Source organism: Engystomops pustulosus, chromosome 2 (assembly GCF_040894005.1).
Source record: "Engystomops pustulosus chromosome 2, aEngPut4.maternal, whole genome shotgun sequence".
Classification (NCBI taxonomy): Eukaryota; Metazoa; Chordata; class Amphibia; order Anura; family Leptodactylidae; genus Engystomops; species Engystomops pustulosus.
The window spans coordinates 136,403,981-136,431,009 of NC_092412.1; the positions used below are offsets into that span (position 1 = coordinate 136,403,981).

The 27,029-nt window shown below is 38.5% G+C and overlaps 1 protein-coding gene across 9 annotated transcripts in view; it reads left to right on the forward strand.

The window, feature by feature from the left end:
- Positions 1-27,029, forward strand: part of ADGRB2 (adhesion G protein-coupled receptor B2) — a 300,446-nt gene that overhangs the window by 254,388 nt on the left and 19,029 nt on the right. For 7 of the 9 annotated variants that reach the window (XM_072136618.1, XM_072136615.1, XM_072136617.1 and 4 more), the window contains 9 exons: positions 2,846-2,914; positions 3,822-3,930; positions 5,789-5,935; positions 6,036-6,217; positions 6,433-6,476; positions 11,626-11,752; positions 13,322-13,425; positions 19,988-20,090; positions 24,675-24,825. In XM_072136618.1, coding sequence (XP_071992719.1) covers positions 2,846-2,914; positions 3,822-3,930; positions 5,789-5,935; positions 6,036-6,217; positions 6,433-6,476; positions 11,626-11,752; positions 13,322-13,425; positions 19,988-20,090; positions 24,675-24,825 — 1,036 coding nt within the window. The remainder of the gene's footprint in view (positions 1-2,845; positions 2,915-3,821; positions 3,931-5,788; positions 5,936-6,035; positions 6,218-6,432; positions 6,477-11,625; positions 11,753-13,321; positions 13,426-19,987; positions 20,091-24,674; positions 24,826-27,029) is intronic. The other 2 variants (XM_072136616.1, XM_072136622.1) reach the window with 1 other exon arrangement.

A 27,029-nucleotide genomic window follows, 5' to 3' on the forward strand; every position in this document is an offset into this window, starting at 1 on the left:
GCAGATAGTAGCAAAGCCAGTGCCACTCTATCCTCTCGGGAATCCACAATCTGCCACCTGAGGTAAGTTGCTCAATTTCCCTCATGGTAGATGTGGCCCTGTCCCCAGGCCTTGCTGTTTGGCTGAAATGCTTTGAACTTTTATAATGGCAGAGCCGTGACTACAGCTTAGATACAGAGATGGTTTGAGGAAGTCTAAGACATGCCTCCTAGGTTTAAGCTTCAGCTCCTCTTTCTGTCAATTGGCTGTTTTCCCAGACTCTGCAAGAAATTAATGTATGAAGAGCTGATTGATGCTACCATGAGGTTAAACTAATTCTAAAGCACATATAGTCATATTCTAAGGCAAATGGGAAGGAGGGCCTCAAGGAAATGTTAAAACGGCTCTATAAAACAATTATCTGCTATGAAGATTGATAAATCTAAAACTCCTAAAGAAATTGTAGTGTTTGTGGCCTGCTCTTGGATAAATCTTCATTTTAAAGCTATTCACACATAGCTAGCTATATATGATTTAGTGTGGGCAAAGACACTGTGAGGGTTTCCATGGTATCCCAGCTTGCTTTCTTGCTTTCTCCCACTCACTTTTTTTTTAAATCAATCACAGCAAGCTGTGTAGTCTTACCCTCGCCCTCCTTATTTAAGCCCGGTCTGGAAGCTATCTAAGTTAGATGCTGTTTGCTCCTGACAATAAGAGCCTTAAATACGAAGGTACACAGATAGAGAGAATGATTAAGGGAGCCAACACAAAGTCAATAAAATTTTAGAGAAATCAATATGTCCAGTTAGGAGGCACAGACAATTGTGAATCTACGTCACCCGCTTTTATGTGCTGGAGACGCAACAACACAACAACTCCACAAAAAAGGAGGATGAGACCACTCTTCTTATTCTTAGTGACTGATTCTTCTCTAGTTTTGTATTTTGCTAATCTCAGACATATACTCCATTTACATTATAGAGGGGATAACACAACACTATATGCAGTGCAGCCAGGCACTGTGAATGGATGTCTTTGCGGTCCAGATATTACACACGGTAGTGTGGAAGAGGCATAAAACTATTAACGTCTTAGTGACTCGGTCTGAAAAGTCTCCAGTGAAAGGCTCTTAAGACGTTGCTGCAGACTCCGGACCTGCTCCCGCTGACATCTAAAGTAAGCGGGCGGTCCAAAACATATTTATTATCAGGCAGGGACAGCAGAGGCCATGGAGAAGCCTTTGCTCCTGCTCCACGGAGTGTCTACTCCATGCCCCAGTAGCCTCTCCAGAAATTATCATATTAGTAAGTTAAGCTGTAGTTTAGTGTAGATAGTAGTCTAGCGATGTAAGTGACAACCTACCATCAGATCTACCTTAGTAATAGTAATACCCACCATTGGAGGTGTTATATATTTACGGTAAATGGCAAAAACGTTTAAATAAATTTGGGGTATGCATGCCAGCTCTTATCAGCCATGACACGTGTGTCGGGAGTGAATCACTCCCTGTGAAGTCCTAAGGGATCTCCTTCCAATACGGTGGCAAACATGCGCTGCACATTAAATAAAATGGACAACATCCACAATCTGTGCCAGCTTGTGGGTGTCTGCTGAATAATACAGCAAACATCTACTACATACAAGCTGAGCTCTCTATCTACAACCTTTACAAAGCTTCACTGTACATACACAGTGCTCACTGCTTAGTGGTTAATAAAATGAAAATTGATAAACTCTTATAACATGTCAAAATATTTAATATACATTGTATTCGATTTTTGATTCTGTACAGCCGTAGTCCATAGACTATAATAAAAAAAAGAAGTATTAGACTGGCCCACCAAATAACCAGAGGTCCAAAAGAGGATGACATCATATTATAGACAGTGAATGGGGCCCAGACAACTCAAGAATTGTGTTAGTACACTACTGATGATTCCTACTTGTTTTCCACTTTTAAATGCAGTTTGCTCCCTGTGGACATTGGAAGGCTACATTCACATCTGGTTTTATGGATACGTTCCACATATACACCAGGAAAGCTCTCAGTATATATGCTGCATGTAACCATAGACGTATATTGTCAGACAGAGGTGTACTTATACTTTTTGCATCCATCTACACAGTATATGACAGATCCTTCAGGAAACATTGCTCAGAAAAACACAGCAGGCTACGTCTTTCCATCCTGTCTCCTCCTGCTGAATGATGTAAAATCTCAGTGGAGGCCATAATAGCTTTTGGGGGACAGATGCAACTGAATTGCGTCCTTCCCCAGCCTCAGATGAATGTCCATGTAAGGCCTTATATATCCCAAGGGAAACACCCTGAACATCCACAGCAGCAAAATACTGGTTTTTGCCAATGTTGGCCCCTCCTATCACTTTAAGGGGGGAGGGCTGGAAGAGTAGGGCATATGTATGAACATATGGTAGGATACTTTCTAGCCCTCCTGTGCCCCATGTATCCTTACAACCTAGGCTGACTGCCGCAAGGGGGACGTATATACAGCCGACATATATACGGCCGATATACGTCCCCCATAGACGGCAATGGACATGTCCTATCTTTTCCCGTATTACGGCGCCGTGCACCATATGTTCCTATGGAAAGGACTGGGGGTGAGCAGCACTACGGTACGGCGGGCAACTGCAGTGTGAATATAGCCTAACAGACATGCATTTTTCACTCCTTGCTCTCTTTTTCTATTCATGTTATATTATGATGGAATTTTACATCTGTATAAATATGACTTTTATTAACTGACATTGCCTTATTGCATCAAATGTTGCTTAATCTTCATCTTCTTGCACAATCCTTCCTTCTCCCCTCCTTACTAAATCTCTATTTCTTTCTTCATATACAGAAGTTTTTCCATGCTGTCAGCCACATACTGGATGCAGATAATAGAGAGAAGTGGGAGGACGCTCAGCAGGTGGGGAACAGTGATGATGCAGCAGTGAGCTATGATGTGTGACGTCTGCCTGTACCGGGGGAGGGATATGAGTGCATCTGTGTGACAAGCAAGGAATAACACACAAGGGCAAAGCAAGATGTTGTCAATACAATTAAGTGCTGGGAAGGATATTCTGCTTCCTGAAAAAAAAAAAATGAAAGCAATGTGAGCTTTTATATCTTGAGGCAATAAACTAATAGTGACACCCTCTTTAAATAGTGTACAATTCTTCAAACATATAGTTGAAAGACATTTGAAGATTTATGCAAAACCAATTTCATATTCCATTTTGAATAGTCCAGTAATATCACTAGTAAGTCCTGAAAGCTAACGTTGCAGTGACTTTTGTGGAATAGATTTATACTGTAAAGCTCCTATACCAAAGGTTCAATTGAAGGCCTAGACAAGCAAGTTATTATTTTATTCAATATCATTTAACTTACTGTGAGTAATAGAAATGATGAAGTGTCCCAGATAGCAAAAAAAACTGCTAAACCATGTGCGATCATGATGGGTGTGTGGTCCCTGCATTTAATATCTAACAATCAAAAATGGCAGAAGAGCTTACAGCTAGACTGCTAGCAGTCTACAACCCCATTAGGCCTCTTTCACACGAACGTATGCCCGCACGGTCAAGCATATAGCCGTGTGCTGGAGAGAGCCATGTAGCTCAGCCGTGTAAAAGGGGCCTTTGTCTGTAACTTATCCTCTATTCTGTCAATTAATTATATGTTGGAAAAGTGTCACAGCTACTTAAGGAATCATAGTTTGCAATTCGAATATTCTTGTAGAACTAGATACAACCAACTGCACATTTTTATCTTTCCACTCGATCTGCTGAAGAAAGCATAATATGTTATTAAAGAAAGCAACATTTGTCTCCTAGGTGGCTCCGGGCTCTGTTCTCCTCATGAAGGTGCTTGAAGATTACATCCACCTGATTGGAGATGCTCTGAAACCTTTCCAGAGTTCCATCATTGTCACAGAGAATTTAGGTAATATAGTACCATTAGTTTTACCATACCTTAGTGTTGCTAAGCACTGACTTGTGGATTTGTATATCTGAGGCCCCAATCAGACCACAAATGTAAAGTTCTTCTCATAATGGCAAAGATAAAAATGTATTGCTAACTGCATTGCCTTCTCTGCTTTCTGATCTCTGGGGTCCCAAATAATTGCTTGGGTCAATCAGACCCTGTAACTACCCAAGTCGCCATGAGTTTATGTCACCAAAGTTTTAAAAATAAAAATGGTCAACTAGAACAGTTGTGATCTCGGACACTCCCCTATTATATTTAATCAGATATATTAATAGTTCTAATATAGATTACATTCAGAAAGCTAAGAACTAGATGAAACGTGAGAAATGTATCACAGTGGTTCATACTGAATGATACAACTAAAGCATCTGTGGACACTTTTGTCTGAGCTTAAATGTAACCGTCATTTCAAAAAACTTTTGATATGTTGTAGGGCAGGTAATTTTAAGCCCTTTTGCAATTGGATTAGTTACCCGAATCTTGCTCCTTCCTCTTGTATCCTGCAGACTTCCCCTAGATGTCAGTGATCTCTCATACAGCTGTTAGTAGGCACATTCTGTCTTCATCACCTCAGCTCCACTGAGATAGTGTCTCACTCCGGCCATGCTGGAAGTGACAAATACTTTACTGGTGTACCATGTGTCAGCGCATGATACATCCCCTTCTATATCAGTATGACCTGCCATGTGCTGATTGCCTCCATGTACATCATCATCCAGCCCCCTCTATAGGAAAAAACATCTCTGTCCTCTAACATACGGTCCCGTGTAAAGCACCCTCTCCTCATTTAAAAGGGTCAGTCTGACATTTGGCATGGATGCTTTCTTCCACAAACAGCGCCGCATCTGACTACAGTTTGTGCTGTAGAAAACTTAATGTAGCTGACCTTCAATACCATGCATTACCTGTATATAGAAGGGAGCAGAGATGTTTTTCAATTCCGAGACAACACCCTTAAATCCACTAACAAGCAAAGTTAAAAAAAACTATTCACCTGCCCAAAATACAGGGCTACATAAGTACAGGGCTACAAAGTACTCCCTGAATCTTTCCAACATAGTCCCTCCTGCCACCCCCAGCCTCCTAACAGCCAGTCCCAAATAAATGCATCGCACCTATCCCCCCAGCCTCCTAACAGCAGTCCCAGGCTGGAGAGGAGAGCTCTCTTCAAACGGTCATATCTCCTGAACCATAGCACCTAGAAACATAATTCTAATGTCCTATTAAACTGAAGAAACGCTAATATCATATATTATGATATCTAATAATGTGATATATCCACTCAAAGTTACAAGCAGTAATTGAGATCTGTATTTAAAAATCATATTTTTTACTGTAACTTTAAAATTGTAATCTATATCTCCGGTTCTGTTTCACCTAGAAATGCAATCCTGATATTATATTAAAGCGGAGATACTCCTCTTTAATAAGTCACCAGAATTGTGTTTCTAGATATTGCTGTTTATAATTGGATACTGTCGTGATCTGTATATAAATACAGTACATGCTATCTATACAAGGTCTTATCCTTGTACTGTAGAACTGTCAGCTAGCCCTTGTGAATGTGGTGAGCTTGACTCCCATTGTCTCTCCATGGAGTCCTGGAATGATCTACATTACTATTTGGCATTCAGATTTACAGTATATCATATAAACATATATATCACAGAGAATGGCTTGTCTTATCTGCAGTATCAATCATCTAAACAGACAATTCATCTTGTAAAATGTGGCTAATCATTTTAATACATACTGTATATGACAGGACATGCTGTCCCTTGATTCTCATGCAAATATATTATGTATCATGCAGTAATTAGTATCCAGAGGGAACCAGTCTCGGCCGTTTCCAGTGATATCAACTTCCCTATGAAAGGGCGCCGCGGGATGAACGACTGGGCTAGAAATTCTGAGGACAAACTTTTTATTCCCAAAGAAGTCCTTACTTTGCCCCAAGCAGGTAGCTACTAGACATAGAATAAATGTATGGCTTTACAAATACAGTGCCATGGTTACAGAATATGAATGTGATTGTCTTATCTTTCTTTGCTTTTGAACAGCAGATACAGAAGACTCTGCATATTTTGTGATAGGCGCAGTACTTTACCGCACTCTTGGGCTCATCTTACCTCCTCCAAGTAACTCCTTAGCCGTCAGTTCTAAGGTTCTAACAGTCACTGTCCGTCCTCTCACCAAACCTGTGGAGCAGCTAGTCGTAGTGGAGTTATCACATATAATCAATGTAGGTGTTATGTAGAGGATTCAATTCACAGTCTGAATTATTGCTTGGCTCCCATAGTGGCTCAGTCACTAACTGTGCTCGCTGTTATCAGGGATTAATGTGCCAATTTGTGACTTTGTGCCCATTTTTAAATCCCTTTTTGTACATCAGATGTCTTTATACATCCTAAAACTGTAATGAATTCTTGTAATATAGCATGTCTTTCTATCTAACAGGGCACATCGAGTCCCCAGTGTGCTGTATGGGATTATACTAAAAGGTTGGTACTCACAGTTCAGAAGCTGATTTAATGCTAAAACAAAATAGAGATAACAGCTTCCTCTATCACTTTTCTTAGACACGCTGTTATCCCATTTCCAAATAATCAATAACATGTTTTTATTTAAGTTACTGTCATAAAGTGTTATGTATTTTGCATATATTTTGTAGAATATTGTCAAAAGCTTTATGTTAGCAATTTGCAGGCAACTTTTCGTCATATATTGGTGCATGTATGTGAGGTATGCACTACTTGAGATATGTTTTATGCACAATGCAAACTTCATGTATTTCTTCTTACTGTTATATGCAAAAGTTTCAGACATCATTACTGAGTACCTATTTAAGCCCACTTATTAACCATTTTATTGCATGAGAAAAGCTGTAGATCACCAGGACTATGGAGTCAAAATTCTAACTTCTGACTCCTCAATTTCCCTAACTCCAACTTTAACTCCGATTCTACAGTCCTGATATGTTTACAACCTTTGATATTTAGCAGAGAAGCTTCACTACTGAGCATGTACATAAAGTGCAGCACGCAATAACTCAACTAAATATCTAAGAGAGTGCACAGACCTCGACATACAGGCCGCACCCTGCTGGCAGAATCCAATAATCGCTTCCAGTATTATTATTGTCTTCTCTGGGGTCTCTCCATTATTATTATTATCTGCTCTGAGTTGTCTTCTCTTGGGTCTGCACTACAATTGTCTGCTCTGAATTTGGTTGACTGGGTGGTATTTATTGCTGTATTGTGGTATTTCTATTTTCTGTGGTGGTATTTGGCGCTGTACTGGGGTTGTTGGTGCATCTACGTTGCAGGTTACTGGTGCAGACCTTTAACTCCTTCTGATGTCCTATTTTGTTTTTGCACTTCCATTTTTTGCTCCCGTTCTTTAAAAATCCATAACTGTTTTCTGTGTAACTAATTTTTCTTCATATTTGCTGCATTTAATTTTCCATTCCTTGTACTGGGAAGTGGTAAAAAAAATTCCAAATCCAAAAACTTGACAAAAAAACTCACTTTTGCACCATTTTCTTGTGCACTCTGTTTTTATGGCTTTCACTTTCACTCTGAATGACACCTACCCTTTATTCTTTGGGTTAGTGCTACTACAGGGATACCAAATTTATGTAATTTTTAAACGATTAAAACCTTTTTTACAAAAAAAATCTTCATTTTGGCATCTTTGGTCCCTAATAACTTTTTCATACTTTAGTTTATGGAGCTGTGCTGTTCTTTTCAGAATTTGATGACATATACATTGATACACTTTGTGGGAATTCATGACCTTTAGATCACTATTTATTTCAATTATTATGTGCTGGAAAATGACCCCGTTATGGGGTTCACTTCCAGGTATAACAATTATTATATATTGATATATTGGGACTTTTGGGCTGCAGCAATGCTTAACATTCCCTAACATCAGCAAATTGTAGCAGACCTTCAGAAATGACAATGCCTGGAGTCATACACAGACTCCAGCCTGTTATGGCACCATCACCGGGAGCAATGATCACAGCCAACATGGTGGCACCCACGCAACATATAAAGGGTTAACACCTGCAGCAGTGATCAAGTGTGTTAACACTGGATGTATTCTGCAATATGCAATATGAAATAATAACTACTTTTTAGTTTACTATTTTTTGTAATTCTGTCAATTTTTGTAATAATGAAAAAAAATAGAGAGATATGTGTTTATAAAAAAGATATACTATTACAAGTGACCTTGTAGTGTGTGGCCTGTGAAGTGTGCAGAGTTCGCCAGATTCATCAGAAGTGATGCACACTCTTCATTATTCTGGTGCTCCCTGCACTGCTTGAGAAGTGTTCACCAACTGTTTTTTTGGACTCTGCATGGGAACGCCCCCTTATGTAAAGAATTTTGTGGCGCGTCAATTATAGTGCAGCCACGACACAAATCTGGAAAAGACACTTTATAAATACATGTGCAAGCAGTTTGCACGTTCTTTTACGGGCCGAAGTCAGGCAGAAAACTGGCGCAAACACTTTAATAGATGTCGGCCAGTGTGACTACAGCAAGTGTCTTGTTTTCAATCTACACAGAAACCTGCTGCTAATAAAATTATAGCTCTTATTCTTTATGTTAGTTCCTCCTATACAAGACTATACAGAGAACACCAAAACTGAAAGCCTTTAAAAGCTTCTTCCAGATTGCGACCAGGAGCTGTCCAGTACAGGAAGTGCTGAAACTGTATTATACTAATTGAGAATGCAAGACAAGTATTTAAAATCATTTTTGGGTTTTTTTGTTGTTGTTTTTTCAACATTGACCGAATAGCGTTATAGAGTAACATTGTGTTTATGGAAGTGGGAATGAAAAGACCACCACAGCTGATTTCCTTAGGAAGAGATTTGTCTAATCAACAAACAGGACATGAAATTTTCAAAAGACAAAATGGAGCTTAAAAAAAAATATGTAGTACAATCATATTTAATTTGTCATTGTGTAAAGCAGATGGTGACAGGCCTTTTGCAGCTGCCTACGTTTTGCCTCTTCTTTCTTCACAGTGTCAGGGTATCTGTTAGAAATCTGCTTATGAGACAGAATGACTCTGTCAGCTCCAAAGATCCCACAAAGCATTTCTATTATTCATACTATTTGTATGTCTCTGACTGCTAATTCCTATGTGTGAGTTTTTCACTTAGTAGCTGGCATCTATCTTTGAGTAGAGGAAGGTGTGTATGTATATCTGTGTGGGTGTGTGTGTAAGAACCCTTCTCGCGCCCTCATCCTTGCCATGTTTTATTCTTACTTTCCATCTGCTGTGGTTGCCAGAGTAACGTGAATGACTAGGGAGAGATTTAGTGATGTATGTGAAGATCGTGTTCCCTGGATGTGTGTAAGCAGATGACATTTTTGATACGAGATCCAAGAGTTAATGGAAATGAAATAAAATGCTAAAGATTAGGAGCACAGCTTTAAGAGCTGCTAAGAATCTGTCCATTGAGTAAAAAACTGTACATGACAAGTACATGACTTATGTTGGGTTCAGGGTTAGGAAACAGCACAATACCAATGCTACATGGATGGAGAATACAACTATTCCCCTCCTCCACCTGATCAACATCAAGTTATTGCATCAATGTTCAGAGGCAAATCAAATCTTCATAGCTCTATGTATCTTACACATTCAAATGGCTTCTTTAGGGCTAAAATATTACTTTGTACACAGAACTATAAAGATATAATTTGTATCTGAATGCTGATATCATTACTTGAAGACGGACAATAGAATATCCATTTGGTTTTTATTTATCTGGTACATATCGGCCCAGATCTATTTAGCAGTTTGCATCAGAATTCTGGCATAGGCTGCATATAAATACAAGTGCAATGCCGTGCATATATAGGAGTGTTTCGATGTACATTCGCACTGGCCGCCATATTTATGGCGGATGAACCACATAATTGTGGCGAACACTCGTAAAACTTGTGCACTCAATTCATGCACTTTGGGCGCCCGTCGGGGCCATGCTCCATAGTGCGCTTAGTGCAGTTTGTCTCTCTACTAGTAAATCTGGACCAACACATATCGTTTACTATGGAAAATACTGTGCAATTCCCTCCCATGTTATTCAACAGGGTAAACTATGGTCCTATTTTGGTTTTTATTAATCCTTAATCTTAACTGGATGTCATTCTATCCTCACCCTTCAGTCTCCCTTAAGGCCTCCATGCAAATTACAGGAAATTTGTCTTAATACAAACGTTTTTTCGGACTTTTTAATGTGTATGGGACCTTCTGATGGTGATATGGGGGAAGTTATGGATTGGTCAATGTTGGAAATGTTTTGTTCTTAGAAGAGCTACTAGAAGTGTGGAGGCAGTTCTTTTTACTCATCACATAGGTTTTTTTGACTACACCAATTGTACAGGTTAGTGAGGGAGTTAGGAGAGGTAGATGTCAGACAAAGACATCTGTGGTTAAGAGCCTTTAGGCATAGGCTGTTATGGCATCAGTTTAATTGATAATTAATGAAAAGCTATTGAGAAACTCATGACATATTCATTAAACAGATGCTATTATAATCTACATACACTTTAAATAAATGTCAGGTAAACCTACCTGTGTTCTTATGACTTTCCCATGATATTGGGGGAGTGAAGATCGCCAAGTTGGATTTTAACAGCCTAGTCGTTTTTTGTTTTTTTGGGTGGGGGTGGTAAGCTGCTGACAGGGATATCTGGAAGTTGTTTTCCACCCATACAAAACATGTGCAAACATAAAGCCAAGCCACGAATCCAGGTATATACGGGAATCCGTAGTGAAGCTTTTGTATAAACAAATGTTTTGCCAATATCTCAAGTGTATGGACAATTTATGGGTGACGCATGTCGTACCACATCAGAAGCCTTTCACTTTGTCTGGAAACAAAAAAAATACATGAACTAAAAAAGAACGCAGCTACATTTTTTGAAGCTTTGTATAAGAGCAAAGCAGGCAAGGACAGGGAGGTAGAGAGGATTTGCTTTGATGAAAACTTAAACCCAAGAAAACCCCCTTACCCTAGATACTGCATCATTTATCACCACTCAGAGTATTATCGCCTTTGCTCTTTTCCTCTTAGTTCTGTATTCCTCATGCTATTCTTCACTTGTCTTCTCTTCTTCATGTGTAATCCCTAGTGAATAATGTCTTACAGCATAATGTTCGCTTTGCCATATTGTTCACACTCATTGTATACTTCCTTATGGTCTGTATGTTCTTCCTATGGTACTTTACCAGCTGTTCTGTGGCTATGTGCCCTGCCAGCTTCTTACACTGCTCTTTTTACATGTTTAGTACTTGCACTAGTCTGTCCCCACACATTCTTTCTTTATCTGTCATTGCCATCTTTCTCTTTGGTTCTCCCCCTCTCCATGTTTACTTCTTCTTCATCATCCTCCCTATTGTTTCTCCCCCTCATTTTGTCTTTCTTTCTCCCCCACACTCCTTCCTCTGCCTCACTTCTCTCCCTAGGTTTCACCCACACACACTGATATTCAAGACACCAGCAAACTGATGCAGGCTTGCTGTGCCTGCTCTGGATATGCACAGCGTTTCTAGTATCCTCTACTCCTCATACAGAGATCCAGTATTGTAACCAGCTTTCTGTATCTTCTTCTGATCACCAGTGATGTATCCAGTGGAAGCTGGGAAACTGAGAGCTGCCAAACCCTTCCTACTCACCCTTCTCACACCAAATGCCTTTGCAATCAGCTTTCCACCTTTGCAGTGTTGGCACAACTTCCCAAGGAGTTGGTAAGTGTAAGGTACAATATTTGGACAATTCTGAGTGTTGTTACAGCGCTGCGAGGTCAGGAGAGAACTCCAGAAATTGAGGCCTATTTCTCTTGATTATATTTGTTGTCTATGTGGTCATTAGTATGTAGTTGATTATTGCTCGTCTATGCATAGCTTCCTTATGTTAGTCTATTAACATGCAGAACACACTATTGCACTATTATGGTATAGCAGCATCATTTCTACTAAGTCACTTAACCCCTTTAAAATGCATGGACATATTTCAGCTCAACAAACTGCAGATTTTATAGCTGACTGTGCATGCCTAGTGTTATAAATAGAACGGGCCACGCAATAATGGATTCCTGTAATAAATTATGTGCTGGAAATTACTTCTTTAAAGAATTAGGCATGTTCATATTAGATTCATCAAACTTCATTAAATCTTGCTGTTAATTTTAGTAGAAGATTCTCTATTGAGGAATGATATTTGCTTGTGAATACTTCGGTACAAGGTTAAATAGTTAAGGCGTCTTATACTATATTTAAATGAATGGTTTCTATACCTATATGATAAAAGGCTAATATAAATGGGTGTCTCTCTGCAAAGTGAGAATATGCACAAAATCCTGTGACCTTTTTAATGTCTAGGACATTTTTAGTAGTGATACGTAGGCAAAATTCCATTTGCACTCCATCTAGCAAGTTTATCCAGTTAGTAGTCTTACGCGTATCCTCTCAAACTATTATTGTATTACATTCTTTCAATAAAACAGGAGGATGCTCCAATTCATTCATACATTGTCACCCAGAACTATTCCAACATATTTCCAACTTTGGCAAAATCTATGTATAATGCAAAATCCTCACTGTATGTTCATTTTCTGATGCCTTTATAGCTACAGAATACATTTTTGTAATAAAAAAAGCTAAATATGTATTTTTCTATGCTTATATAGTGACCTGAAGTATACTCTTACAAGTGGAATGAGTCAGATTTTTAGGTGCTCTTCAAACTCTTCTAAGTTGACTTTTACTGAGTTTTTCTTATGCTTCTGATGAACATGGTTGATGCATTTTTGCTGAAAAAGACAAAAATGTCCAGTTATGGATTTTAATATGTTCTTTTTGGCTGGTTGTCTGTGGCCCATAGCTCTGAGGCAAGGAGAGGCTTGCCAGTCACAATTAATAATTAATAATAACAAGCAAACAGTTTTTGCAGATGTTGACTCTGGGACTTGAACTCCCCAGCACTGCAAGGTTGTAATGCTAACCACTGAGCCACCGTGCTGACCTACATATTACATAAAAACACTTATAAGTGCTTGTGATTATGTCATATGATACCATTATATCAGTAAATAAGTGGATAGTTTACTGATACAAATTGTCAATTATTACTATGTATATATTTTTATTTATTAGTTATATATTTAGCTTGCTTATTAAACCGCCAACAAAGGCAACTCTCTGAGGGAAATCTGAATCTACAAGAAGTCAGAATGAAAGAAAACTAACAATGAACCATGTCATGACAATTAACTGTAAGCCCTTGATGAAAAAGCTTATATGTTGTTTTCTCGGCAGGTAATGGATGTCTCTGGTTCTCCATCGGTTCCCTTGATGATTGGCTGTGCTGTATCCTGCATGGCATTGCTCATTCTTCTTGCTGTTTATGCTGCATTTTGGAGGTATGTTACAGCATAGATAACAGGGTTTAATAAAATGAAAGAGCCTTCTGGAGTACATAGTACAATTCCTAACCAAAGTAGGGATTATATAAATAATGTGTAAATTGTGAATCAGTAAGGGATTTGAGACAGAAAAACCTACAGGTTTCTGGTTATATTTCATTGATAGTATCCTGGGTAATGCTCTTCTCAAGAAGAGTTTATAGTATTAAAAGCTTTTTCAATTCTTTGATACCCTATCATTATCTTAAGCCACCCACAATAGGTTGGTAGGAGTTGGTACTTACAATCACCCCCTTCCCATTTTACCAAAGCCCTTGGTCACATACAGTATAAACCCTCTTTCCTGCAAAGGGTAGCTACTTCATGGCACACGTTGACTTCTATTGTGCAAAGTTACCTTTCAGTGCATGCACAGCGACTTGTGTGGCGAGTGCCTCAAATTATAGAGCATATATTTGCTTTGTTGCTGGTCATTTCCAGTGGAAATTGGCAGGGTGAGTGGTTCTCACCTGCCAATTAACACATTTTCTAATTGGACCTTTACAGAATATACAAATGCCATGGTTAGAAAGTACTTTGATATTCATTTATTAGTATGGTCCTGTTAAGGTAAACAGATTTGCTATATTTTATAGATAGAGGTTATAAAACAGTTTGGCACTCACCAATCTCAGTAGGACTGTTGTGATGTCTACTCTTAGCTTCTTCTATTGCCATGCACATTCTGCCTTGACTTTGTGCTTTCCAGAGCAAAGATTTCACGCTCATTAGTGGGTATAAGTCAAGGTAGAATGGACTTCTTTGCAGCAAAATGCTAATCATCAGCTTAATTGGGGCTTAAAATGGTTTTGCAGGTTAAAAATATTGCTGACTTATCCTAAGGATAGGTTACCAATATCAGATTGATGTGCAGAGATTGGCACATGGAGCTGAAAGCTTAAAATAGTAGATCTGTGGGAGTGCTGGGTGTGTCTGACCCCCATCATTCTAAAAATATTGATCGTTATTTTTATTTTTTGTTTCAAAAATCCCTTTAATGTACAGTACCAAAGCACATAATTGACATAACTTTATTTTTCTTTCTTTTCATTGTGTATATTTTGTGGAAGTAAAATTTGAAGTTTAGCTGGTGGCTAACTTGTAAAAAGCATATCCTTCTAAAAATACATGTTCAGCCTTAACTGAGATTAATACATACATTTTTTTTTTTGCAAATCCACAAATGCACAAAACACTCCTATTCATTTTTCCAATGAAGAAATTATTTTTACAACATGGTCCATGTTCAGTTCTTTCTCCCAACAGCCTATAAATAATGGTTCATTATTTATATAATGCCTTTGCTTAGGCATTTCCTGACTGATGTGATAAATTCCTGTCATTTAAAAACAATTTTAGGAATAATTGTAGCTGTTAGTCAGCCTAGATATTTACCATACAACACTATGCAAGCAGAAGAGACTACCATGACATTTACTAACTTTATTGAAAATACAGATTTTTATAACAAGCGATTCATTTTTCAATGTAAGATAAAATGCAGAGAACATTCATTTGGAAGTTAGACAGAAAACACAACTTAAAGGGAACCCATCACCACATTGGCACATATACAGCCAATGATAGTTTCCTTTAGAGCCCTATTAACTGATTGACACCCTTCTTTAAGCTAAAAATTTTTTGCTTACATCCACATAAATAACTTTTTATCTTATATTACCTGGCATCAGAGGGGGCGTGTCCTGCTCATCTGGCCCCTCCCATGTAATCCTTCCCATGCCTTATGTCTCCTTACTGGTCACAGTTCATGTCATGGGACCAGAGTGACATCATGCCATGTACTTTAGCCATTTAATAATAGCAAACTGTACCCCATGCATGTATCTAACCACATGAAGTCACAGCAGCCTCCATGGACTTCTGCTCCTTTCCATCCTCCATGGAGGCTGCTGTGATTTCATGTAATTACATACATGGTGTACAGTTTGCTATTCTTAGAATGCTGAAAAACCTGCGATGTAACACAAGGCTCTGTGTAAAAAAATTGACACAATATTTCCCATCTGTACATAGAGCTTTATATGTCTGTAGTTGAATATTAGCAGACAGTCCCCAAATACAAGGAGGCAGAGCAGGGATTTGAAGAGACACAGAGTTGTCAGTCCTAATAATGGTGCGCGGTTCACTGCCAGAGAGAAGAGTCACAAAGACCAGATATCAGAATCAGACCACAGTCAGAAAAGCAGATTTGCCTATCAGAAAAACATTTGTAATTAAAGGGGTTGTGTCACCATAGCAAATGGCTGTAATTGGGTCCAATGCATTGTGACAAGTACTTTCACCATTTACACTTATTACAAAATCTGCAGCCTTACTGAGATAACTCCTTTTGTCCTGGTTGCTGGCGCCCCCTGCTGGTAACTGTGTCCCGTCCTGAGCTACAGCTGATCTGGCCGAGACTGCGCACAAGGAGTCAGCAGCTGCTCTGCACTACAGATCACTCCAGGGGCTCACAGCTCCTCTCCACACTCAGAGATCAGCTGACACACTGCAGCCAATAGGGAAAGAGAGAGGAGGAGGGGCAGAGATTATGCTGTGATGGCCACTGCTTACCAGCCCCACAGGAGCCTACAGCAGCAGATACAAGGTAATGAGACATGGCTATCTGCTGCACAGAGTAGTCCTCCCCTAACATGGATCATAGCAATGTAGCAGCCCTCTCCTCCCTCCACCATTAGTCAGGTCACACAGGAAGCTGCAGAGATAACACAAGTAACAGGCTGAGCTCTGACCTCTCCTGATGCAGTCCTCCTCCTGTACTCTCCACCATTCACTGTCCCTCCATGCTACACTGCTGTCCTGCAAAGGGGCCCCTGTCCCTGACTAGCAGGGAAGTAGCTAAAGATCAGCAACATGTGAGAAGCTGTCACCTATTTATCTATCTATCTATCTATCTATCTATCTATCTATCCATCTATCTATCTATCTATCCATCACCTGTCATCTATCTATCTATCTATCTATCTATCCATCTATCTGTCTATCCATCACCTGTCATCTATCTATCTATCTATCTATCTATCTATCTATTTATCTATCTATCTATCCATCTATCTATCTATCCATCACCTGTCATCTATCTATCTATCTATCTATCTATCTATCTCATATCTATCCATCTATCTCATATCTATCCATCTATCCCATATCTATCTATCTATCTATCTATCTATCTATCTATCTATCTATCTATCTATCGATCTCATATCTATCGATTTAGTGATTTAGTTGCAATTCCTTACAAAATACACAGAAAGCGATGCAATTAACGGCCCCAAAGTAACATACAAAAATACAAAAGTTTATTAGTAAAAGTCATAAAAACAACTAAAGTTAATGCACCTAATTTTGTACAATCAATGCATACAAGTAGAGCAAAACAATGTATTCTCACAGCATCCTGGTCGGTCAGGCGGACAGTAAAGTGTAAATATGTCTGAGGTCTAGAAAAATGCAGGGACGGCAAACTCCATGCGTATCCTCACTTCGAAGTGACTTCCTCAGGGGTAAGTGGCACTTACCCCTGAGGAAGTCACTTTGGAGTGACGACACACGTCGGGTTTGCCTCCCCTGCACCCACCTAGACTTCCACCTTGCATGTCAGCCTGACCGACCATGATGCTGTGAGAATACAGGTGCACATTTACTAAAAACAGTGCAGTGTGTACTATGTGCAGTGACCTGTGTAGTGTGCAGGGGGCGCCAGATTCAGGATTTCTGGCGCCTGTTCTTCATGACTCTGGTGCCCCCTGCACTGCTCCGACAGAGTACACCAACTTTTTTTGGTGCACTTTTAACATGGGGCGTGTGACACATTTCTATTGGACTTTGCATGTTAAATCTGGCGCACGGTCCGACTGAGCACCGGAATGCCCCCTAATTTGTGCTGAAAAATCCTAACGCTCTTCGAGTCCCCATGGCTGCGTAGCACACACCCAGACGAAGGCTCAATAAGAGCCGAAACGCGCGTCGGGGCAGCAGTCATCCCTGGACACCTTGCACATCTACCTATTTACACGGTAAGGACTGGTACTTATATGCTCTATTTGGCTATACCTAGACCAGGCATGAGCATTGCTATGCCATCACTAATGTGCATATGACTATGCCATTAATAGACCTGCACTTTTTGCATACCAGCCCATTTAAATTTTTCAAACCTCTGTGCAATCTGCTGTGTCCGGGTATGACTGCTTTCTTTCTCTGCTGTATGTTCACCCTGTAACCTTGTCATATATTTTTTAACAAATGTCTAATTATGGTTATGTGTTTTTACCATACATATAATAAAATTTTGTTATTTTTACAAACTTTTTGAATTTGTTTCTCGCCTCATATCTTTTCCCCTCCTTCTGAGGGGTACCATAGGTTTTGTAGATTTCAATATTATTGGGCACCTATCTTGCGGTGTAACTACCTGTACAGCTTCTATAACCATTGGTATAGTTATTCCTGTACAATCTCTGTTTTCAACTTTTGTTATATGTTAAATCTGGCGCACGGTCCGACTGAGCACCGGAATGCCCCCTAATTTGTGCTGAAAAATCCTAACGCTCTTCGAGTCCCCATGGCTGCGTAGCACACACCATGACGTCAGCCACTTGGCGACATCATAGTGTGTACACCGCCATCGAGGGTGTATGCGATAGGACCGCGCGGCAGCTGAAGACAGAAGAGGATCTGAGGGGGCTGAGTTTTTGCTAATAAGCTTTATAATTTTATACGGCTGTGAAAACATTATAGCTGAGCTGTGACTGATTGCTATGAACAACATAGACTGTGTTATAGTTTTTATAAATGAGGCTGATAAGAAAGTTTCAGAATATGTTATTGAACATATAGGTGTACATGTACATACATATACATATATATATACATATATGTATATATATATATATATATATATATATATATATATATGTGTGTATATATATATATATATATATATATATATATATATATATATATATGTGTGTGTATTTATTTATTTTCTTATTCAAGTATATATTGACAATGATTAAAAGGAGAGGAAGCAGTGTCAGGGCTTTGGTAGGTGACACACAGCACCAATAGCAGATTCCTGCTGTGCTGGGGATCAGTAAATGCAGGGACTATTTGAGCACAGCAGGTGGAAGGAGACTCTGAAGGCTGATCGCTAGGCCCCTCCCACATCTGCTTCTGTGTGAAGCAGAATAGAGGCTGAACAAGCATCATAATAATGAATAGAAAGGTATTTTTCATTCCAGGTAACCATTACAAATAGATATTTGAAATATTTTAACCTCTTTGACAGCTTTTTGTAGTAAATAGTTTTGTGGCATAACCCCTTTAAGGTACAGTGCCTCACTGGTAGCTAATTTTAGGTGATATGGGGAGAACTTGTAATCTAAAATTATATTTCATACTCAGCATTAAACACCTTGATATTCTGTAGTACTTTACAGATCATGGGGTACAGATACATACAAATAAGACATCTAGCCATGTTGAACAGACTCTGCCTCTGAGTTTATAAAATTACATCCTAAGTGTATCAGACAAAAGGGTAGGACGAACAACTTCTGTTGTCAGATGATTGGTGCACTGTGAGGGCATGCTCTTAAATCTACCCACAGCATCATGGCTACTAAGGGCAGTCTATGTGCTGCTCGCTGTCATGGCAGATGTCACAGTTATTTTCCCCACCCCTGCTTTTTGCAAAGGAAAAACTTTTCCAAAGAGTTCACAGAGGAGGTTGCCATGGGGCTAAACAGGTGGGAAATAAGAAGTTAAAAAAAAAAAAAAGAAATAGCATAATTCCCTCCTGGGGGACAGAAAAGTGGCACTTATCATTTAAATTGAACACACCACAGCACTATTGGGGTTCCTTCCAAGAGCATACTGTTTATCTGTTTATTGCATGACTGGACTCTTGACTTCGATGGAGCTTTACTATTGTACATTTCTGCATTATTGCTCTAATTATGAGAAAAATATATATTTCGCCATATATTAAATATTATGGGTCTGTACAAAAATTATAATATTGAGCATTGAATATGGGAGCTTAAATGGTAAATATAAAGCAATAAAACTAAAATAGTTGAATTATTAAAGATGAACCCTTGTCCTGATTTTAGCTGTAGTCGTATGTCACTTATTTCAGGCTTTTGTGTCTGGGGCATGTTGAAGGGTCTAACTCTTTGGTTCAGTTTTCTAACAAAGCCACCCCTCTTCTCCATACAGAGAGACAAACAAGAGATCTCTATTGTACGTTTAGAACATTCCTATGGAACATGGATATGCCTCTTTAATTTTATTACTAGTAGTAGAAAACAGAAGAACAACCTAACCTGGTCATTGCGTGGTTCCTAGGTGAAACTTTGTAAAGATATTTGATGTTAAAACCCTTAGACATTTTTGGATGCTTTGTTTGCAGAGCAAATTGTATAAGACTAAACTTGTTGTGTTTGTTTTGATGTTGCAGATCGTAATGCATTTTTTCTGCTTTGTATTCTAGGTTCATTCGGTCGGAGCGCTCAATCATCCTGCTCAATTTTTGTTTGTCCATTCTTGCTTCTAACGTTTTGATTCTGGTGGGACAATCACAAGCCCTCAGTAAAGTGAGAAAAATTCATTGTGTTTGGCTAGTGTGCGAAATGAATAGATTTATTGAAAAGGATATTTTAAAAAAATACTTTGTATTAGTGTTGTAAGAATGAAAGCTTATATTGGAAAAAATACTTGTCACTCGATGTTTTGGAGTATATGGGTGCACAAGTAGGTTACTACACGGTATATACTGTATATAGAAAAGATAACTTGGCACTCCTTATAGGTCAAAAATTGAAGAGAATTTATTTAACCCAGAATAAACAGTATTACAATCCAACAAAATTTATTATTTTGAAACGTTTCGGTCTTATAAATTCAGACCTGCATCAGGCACGGATTGCAAGGTATGAGTAGAAATGGAGATGAGATGCAGTGCTATGACCAATGGAGCGCAGGTGGAAAGGAGGAAAAGCGGGTGCTCCCGCTAGAGAGATGAGTGCTCATAGCACCGCATCTCATCTCCATTTCTACTTATACCTTGCAAGGCGTGCCTGATGAAGGTCTAAATCTATAAGAGCGAAAAGTTGCAAAATATTAATTTCTGTTGGATTGTTATTCTGGATTAAATAAATTCTCCTCAATTTTTCACCTATAAGGAGTGCCAAGCTATCTTTTCTGTAAGAATGAAAGCCATCCCACTTAAATAAAAACCTAATTCCGCACTGTACTTTCAATTTTCATTATTTATAATTTTTTTTAGCTTAATGGGAATGTGACACCCGGATTTATCTACCCTAACTAACTGCTGTGTTATGTATGGGCTATGCCCACACCCCCCCCCTCATATCTTTGATTTTATTTTCCAGCTTTTCATTCCATGCCAAAACTTAACTTTAAAATATGCTAATGAGGCTTAAGGACGCAGAGAAGCGTATGGATTTGGCTCCTCAGCAATAACATAGATGCTTCTACTCTCTCACCACCCACCATCTACTTTCTGCTAATGCCCTCAGGACTTCCGCTTCATTTTCATATTCCTGAAGTTGAGCTTTGTCATAGAAGGAGTGAATGGAAAATAGAAACAAAGCTATGGGTGGCGCATGGGGGCATAGCCCTGTATAGCATAGCTGTTAGTTCAAGTAGGTTAATAGTGGTCACGGATTCCATTTAGTGCAACATTTTGGTTGCATGAGGCGGCTGACATTACTGCATACCTGAATCTCCCTTTTTAGGGGCTCTCTATACTCCTCAATGACCTGACAAGCAAACTGTTCAATATATGGAGAGGTTAAATTAAGTTTTGGTTAAAATGTAAATGCATGATGGTTATTTATAATGTTGCCTTATGCTAAAGAAAAGATACATTATAGATATATTTGGTGTGCTGTTTACTATTTAAAAGATGGGCTGGGATAAGAGGGAAGGGAAGCCTTTCAATATACTCCCCATACAGGGCATGCATAGGTTTATCTGTTAAAGTCACCAGATAGATGCCATTTGACAGTGAAATACATATGCCCCAATTCATTCAATGAGGCTGGTGGAGAAGGCTAGAGATGTACTTGATGACATTAGGGGGACCTGGTACCCTCATTATTGTGATATGTGAAGATTCTCAGTATTCCTGCTGGCACCAAACTCAAATCTTGGGAAAACTGCATTAAATGGTCTTCAATTAATGATAATGTTTGTTAGAGAAATTGTAATTGTGTTGGCTCAGCTTAGAAGAGGACAAAGTGAATAGAAAAGATGTGAAAAGCCTTAAATTAAATGCGTAGGAGAGTGAAGTATATTATAGTTTGCCGCTTGAGATGCAGGCTCCTTACAGATTCTCAGTCGGTGGCTCCCTAAAATAGTACAATAATTTGGTCTGAGAAAGAACTAATGTACAGACTCTGGCACAATTACCAGGGCTTGACCCTAAAATTATGAAGGATTTCCTAAAAGCTTCTCTCTTGGAAGAGCTAAACACGACCCTACCCATAAATAACTTTGAAAACAGAAAATTACTTTATCGGCAATGCTGCAAATGTGGCAAATAGAGGACAATTTAATGGATGTCAAGTTGAATGATTAGAAAATGTATAGCCTTACTATATAACATACCTGCATTATGACAAGGTAAATCTATTAGCTATGATTACCAGTCAACATAATGGTACCTTCATAAGAGAAGACGGTTCTTAGTGACCTATAACATTTGCTCCATAGCATAGCCATATGAGCGATTTATATGAAGATTGTAATGACTTGCTTCTCCACACATGTGCCATCATTTCTATTAATCTATACGCTGTATCCAGGCACAAATAAGTAAATAATTGGTGCTCTGAGCACATCTGCACTGTGTCCTGCCCACGCACACATTGGTCCTACATATCTTTGTATGCTGGGTTTGCTTTTATTTCTTTCTTATAATGCTTTTTAATCAATATTTGTATTAAGTTACACGCTCGGTAATATGCTGCCAGTTATACAGTAGATCCGCAATGCTGAGGGCTAGAGAAGGAAATCAATTTGGGAATGGAGTGGGAGGTGATATGTCAGGAATGTATTTTCTTTGTTTATTGCGTATAGAACAGGAGAGAGATAAATGGGGTTGTTGTGGACATCATTATTACCACAAGTTTTCCATAGTCTGAAGGTCAGTGTGTTGTGAATTCATATTTCTGCTTATTTTTCCAATGCGACCTATAAATTGTTTCATACCTCTCTTAGGATTAATAGTACATGGACCTTTTTTATATTGGTATGAGGTCTTTGAACTTCGACTCATTAGCGCATGGGTTTAACATATACGCTATTCTATAGCTGATTCCTCATAGGCTACTGCTGCAATAATAACCTTTTGTACTAATCGACTATCTCATCTATTTTTTTGTAGAATGCTTTTATTCTGCTTAGGATCTCATTGTCTAAAATGCAAACTTTGGCCCTTCTAGTAATAACTCCTAAGTCTTAAAGCAATCATTTCTAAGTTGAAAAAATATTGAAAAATTTTTTTTCTAGACACACATGCATGTCTCGTGTCTAGTAGTGCAGTTTATGTCCATTCAAGTGAATGAGACTACAATAATAGTTAAAGCTAGTGGACAGAAAAGAAGATATTCCTTTCTAATTCTGGATAACTCCTTCAAGGCCCCATTCACAATTCCATCAAATTTTTATAGAAGCAGAAAAATTGAAATTATTGTGGTCTGGAACCTTTTTATGACCAATACTAGTAATTGTTATTTGTAATTACATAATAGTGACAAATGCTACATTATTTTTTATGCAAATGTGAATAGGGCCATATAGACATCACCACCTAAAAAAGGGTGAAAAAAACCTTAAGCCAATTACAAAATACAGAATAATAAGATCTATTATAATTTTTTATGTTATCTTCTTAAAATGGGATACAAGATTTTACTGAAGAAACTGTTTAAATCCTACTTTCTCTTGTTTCTTTATCTCCTTGCGACAAACTCTCTTTTTTTTATCAAGTATTGCTATGACCAGTTCCTGGTTCCCCCTGGCACTTTATTACATGTAAACTATGCTCAAAGGCAGCTGCAGTTTGCTTCGATCTCTAGGATAGTGCTATAAAGTGATAGTGACATCCCTTGTATGACCAAATATTGCCCAATCATCCAGCTACATCACTGAAAGGGATCACATTGTGACTGGCAAATTGCCATGACTGCCACGCTACATTCACAACTAAAACAGGGCTGCCTTTGGTCCACTCATTGTCGCACAACTTTGTGATGTAACAGCATGTAAATGCAATCTTTGGCAGCACAACAGATGTCGCTGCCAAAAAAGCTGCCAATAGAACCAATAAAAATAAAGCTTAATTGCAGACACCTTTGATAACTGTTATAGCTGTTTATTGTAGCCTAACCCTAAAGTACAACAAATTACCAATATCCAGAGGTTCTTTTGTAACTAGGGGTCATCTGTAAGTCGGTTGTTCTTAAGTCAAGGACTTTCTGTATATATACAGGCGGTCTCCTACTTAAGAACACCCGTCTTACAGACGACCCCTAGTTACAAACAGACCCCTGGATGTAATTTAGCCCCAGGCTACAATGATCAACTATAACAGTTATCAAAGGTGTATGCAATTAATATTTATTGTTAATCCTTATAATAACCCAACATTTTTAAAACTCAATAGTCATAGAGACCAAAAAAAAATTTGCCTGGAGTTACAATTATAAGGTTTACAGTTAAGACTTACATACAAATTCAACTTAAGAACAAACCTACAGAATTTATCGTGTACGTAACCCGGTGACTTCCTGTATCTGTGTAGGGATAAAAATCAAATAATAGCAACTCTTCAGAACTGATGAGGCAAAAATAATGACAGGTGATTATGTATTAAAGGTGAATATTATAGTTTTAAGGGAACAATATTGAAGTAAACATCTTACAAATGAAGTGATGACTTTATTAGCTTGTAGTGGAATAAGGAAACCATTATGTTTCACATGGATGGATGTTAAGATTACATTAAGGACATTTGGAGCAGTAGCCGTGGGCCCAAGTTAAATGAAAAAGAATTCAATAGCTTCAGCTTGGTTTGTTGAAACTCATAGACAACAAGAAAAATGCCTATCATGGAATACTTGTGCTGAATACTGCTCTCTGTCTCCCTGCAGGCTGTCTGTGCTTTGATCGCTGCTTTCTTGCACTTTTTCTTTCTCTCATCTTTTTGTTGGGTGCTTACGGAGGCCTGGCAGTCCTACCTGGCAGTCATTGGGCAAATGAGGACGCGTCTGGTCCGCAAACGCTTTCTGTGCCTGGGTTGGGGTAAGCATATTTTCCATATCAGACACTTTCTACCACAGACATTTGAAAGCACAATGACTCCTTAACTGTAAACTATACATCTCCCCTTTTCCCGCCAAAGCTTTATTCATGTGAGTCCAGAACCATAGACCTTGGCTGCAGTATGCAGATTATTCTACTGAAAGACTTTTTAGCTTCACTAAAGATAAGAGACAAGAGATGACTAATGGCCAATTTCTTTCACTTAGTAAATACAAAAAAATTGGCGAAAAGAAGTGACCCTAAAAATTGAAATATTTTATATTTACAAAAAATCTTTGTTGATTTTCTTCCATCATCAGTTGGATCAACAGGTTTACTAGATCTAGCACTATCCACTAAGACACATTATAGCACAACTTCACCCATGCTATGATTATTTCAATGTATTGTATGGTGACAGCCTAAGACACCCCAAATTTATTGAGAGAAGAATTATTTTTAACATTTTGGTGCAACATTTGGGACATTGGATTATGACTTGTTGAATTAAGTAAATCTCCTTTTGGAGGTTTTAATGTATTTAGTTATATATGTGTATTATATACCATATATAACTCAAGTATAAGCCAATAATCTCAAAACAATTTTTGTGCTAAAAAAGTCCCACTCGGCTTATACTGGGGTATATAAAAACATAAACTTAGTACTTATCTCCGGCCTTCTCCCCTGCAGATCCTCTTCGGGTTCCCGGTGGGCAGATGCACATCTATGGGCTCTACACGCGCACGCTCTATTTCGTGGCAACATAGAACTGCATCTGCCTGCGCTACCAGAAACCCAAAAAGGGAACTGTTGGGGAGAAGAGGAAGCCTGAGGTGAAAGCCAAAGGGTAAGTCCTAAGTTTATTATTTTAATGGGGCTCTCCTGGACATTTCATCAGTGAGAGTGGCTGCTGTGGACATATCATTAATGAGGGGGCTCTGCTGGATATTTCATTGATGAGTCGAGGCTACTGGACATTTTATTAAAGTATGGCGGCTGCATTTTCTACCCTAGGCTTATTCTAGAATCAATAAGTTTTCCTGTTTTTTTTATGGTAAAATTAGGTTCCCCGGCTTAAACTCGGGTCAGCTTATACTCAAGTATATACAGTATATCTGTTTTGTATATTATTTCCATCTCATATATTCTATTTTTACACCATGATTATGATCACTTTTGGCTAGAGTTCCTCTTTGACACATATTGTTATCGCCACTTATTAGATGAATATTTTAAACCTTGTTCCATTTTGCGTTGATTTCACTGATATGGTTTTATGTAAGGACAGTTGCTATAGAGATACTAGACACGAGATGAAAATGACATTTTTATTGTTAACACAAGTTATACCTACATGGACATGAAATTACAGATGTAACAAGCACCAACTTGTCAGAGACAGCTAACAATACCTTGTGGCTGCTGTGAAACTTTCATGGATATATTTTAGAAAACAGAATTTTTCTTTTTATGTAATTTTTGACCTATTAATTTGAGGTATATACCAAATGTGTACTGTAAAATTTCCAAAGCTTTCTATGAAACAATTGTCCTTTTATAATATAATTATTATTTTCGGTTCTTATTAAAACTATCTCAGTTCACTATTCTTCACTGGGGCTCATTTTCTAAGTGTCTAGTGCATACTTTTTACAGACGGTGCAGCTTTTTCAGGGCTAAAGCAACTTGCACGATATTTAAGAAGTGTGTGCACTGGGATTTTGGTGCATGCAACCCTTTTGTGGTGCAGCTGTGCTGGCTTCCATGCTTCCATGCGTGCTGCCGGACAGTCCGACCGATTCTGACTGAGCATGGGATTTAATTTTTAAACTGTGTCGCAAGCCCTATGTTTAAGATGCTCCACTAAAAAGAAGATGAACTCTGTCGGACCTGAGTGGGGAAGCGACACATTCATTATTTCGGTGCATTATAGACAGACAATGCACTCCCTGTGAACTCCAGTGACCTGAGTATGTAAATGTGCCCCACTTTGTTTCCCCTTAATATACAGAAATGGCCAATGGTAGGGCAATATGATCAATTCTAATTAGATTTTACTGTGTTCAAGAGTATTTTCTTCTAAAAAAATGTAGAAGAAGTAAAAGAAAAATGTAATTAGAATTGATTCGATATATATTTATATATCACTGTACAGTGCAAGTGTGTTTTCACAGATAATAATAATATCTCATTTATTGCCT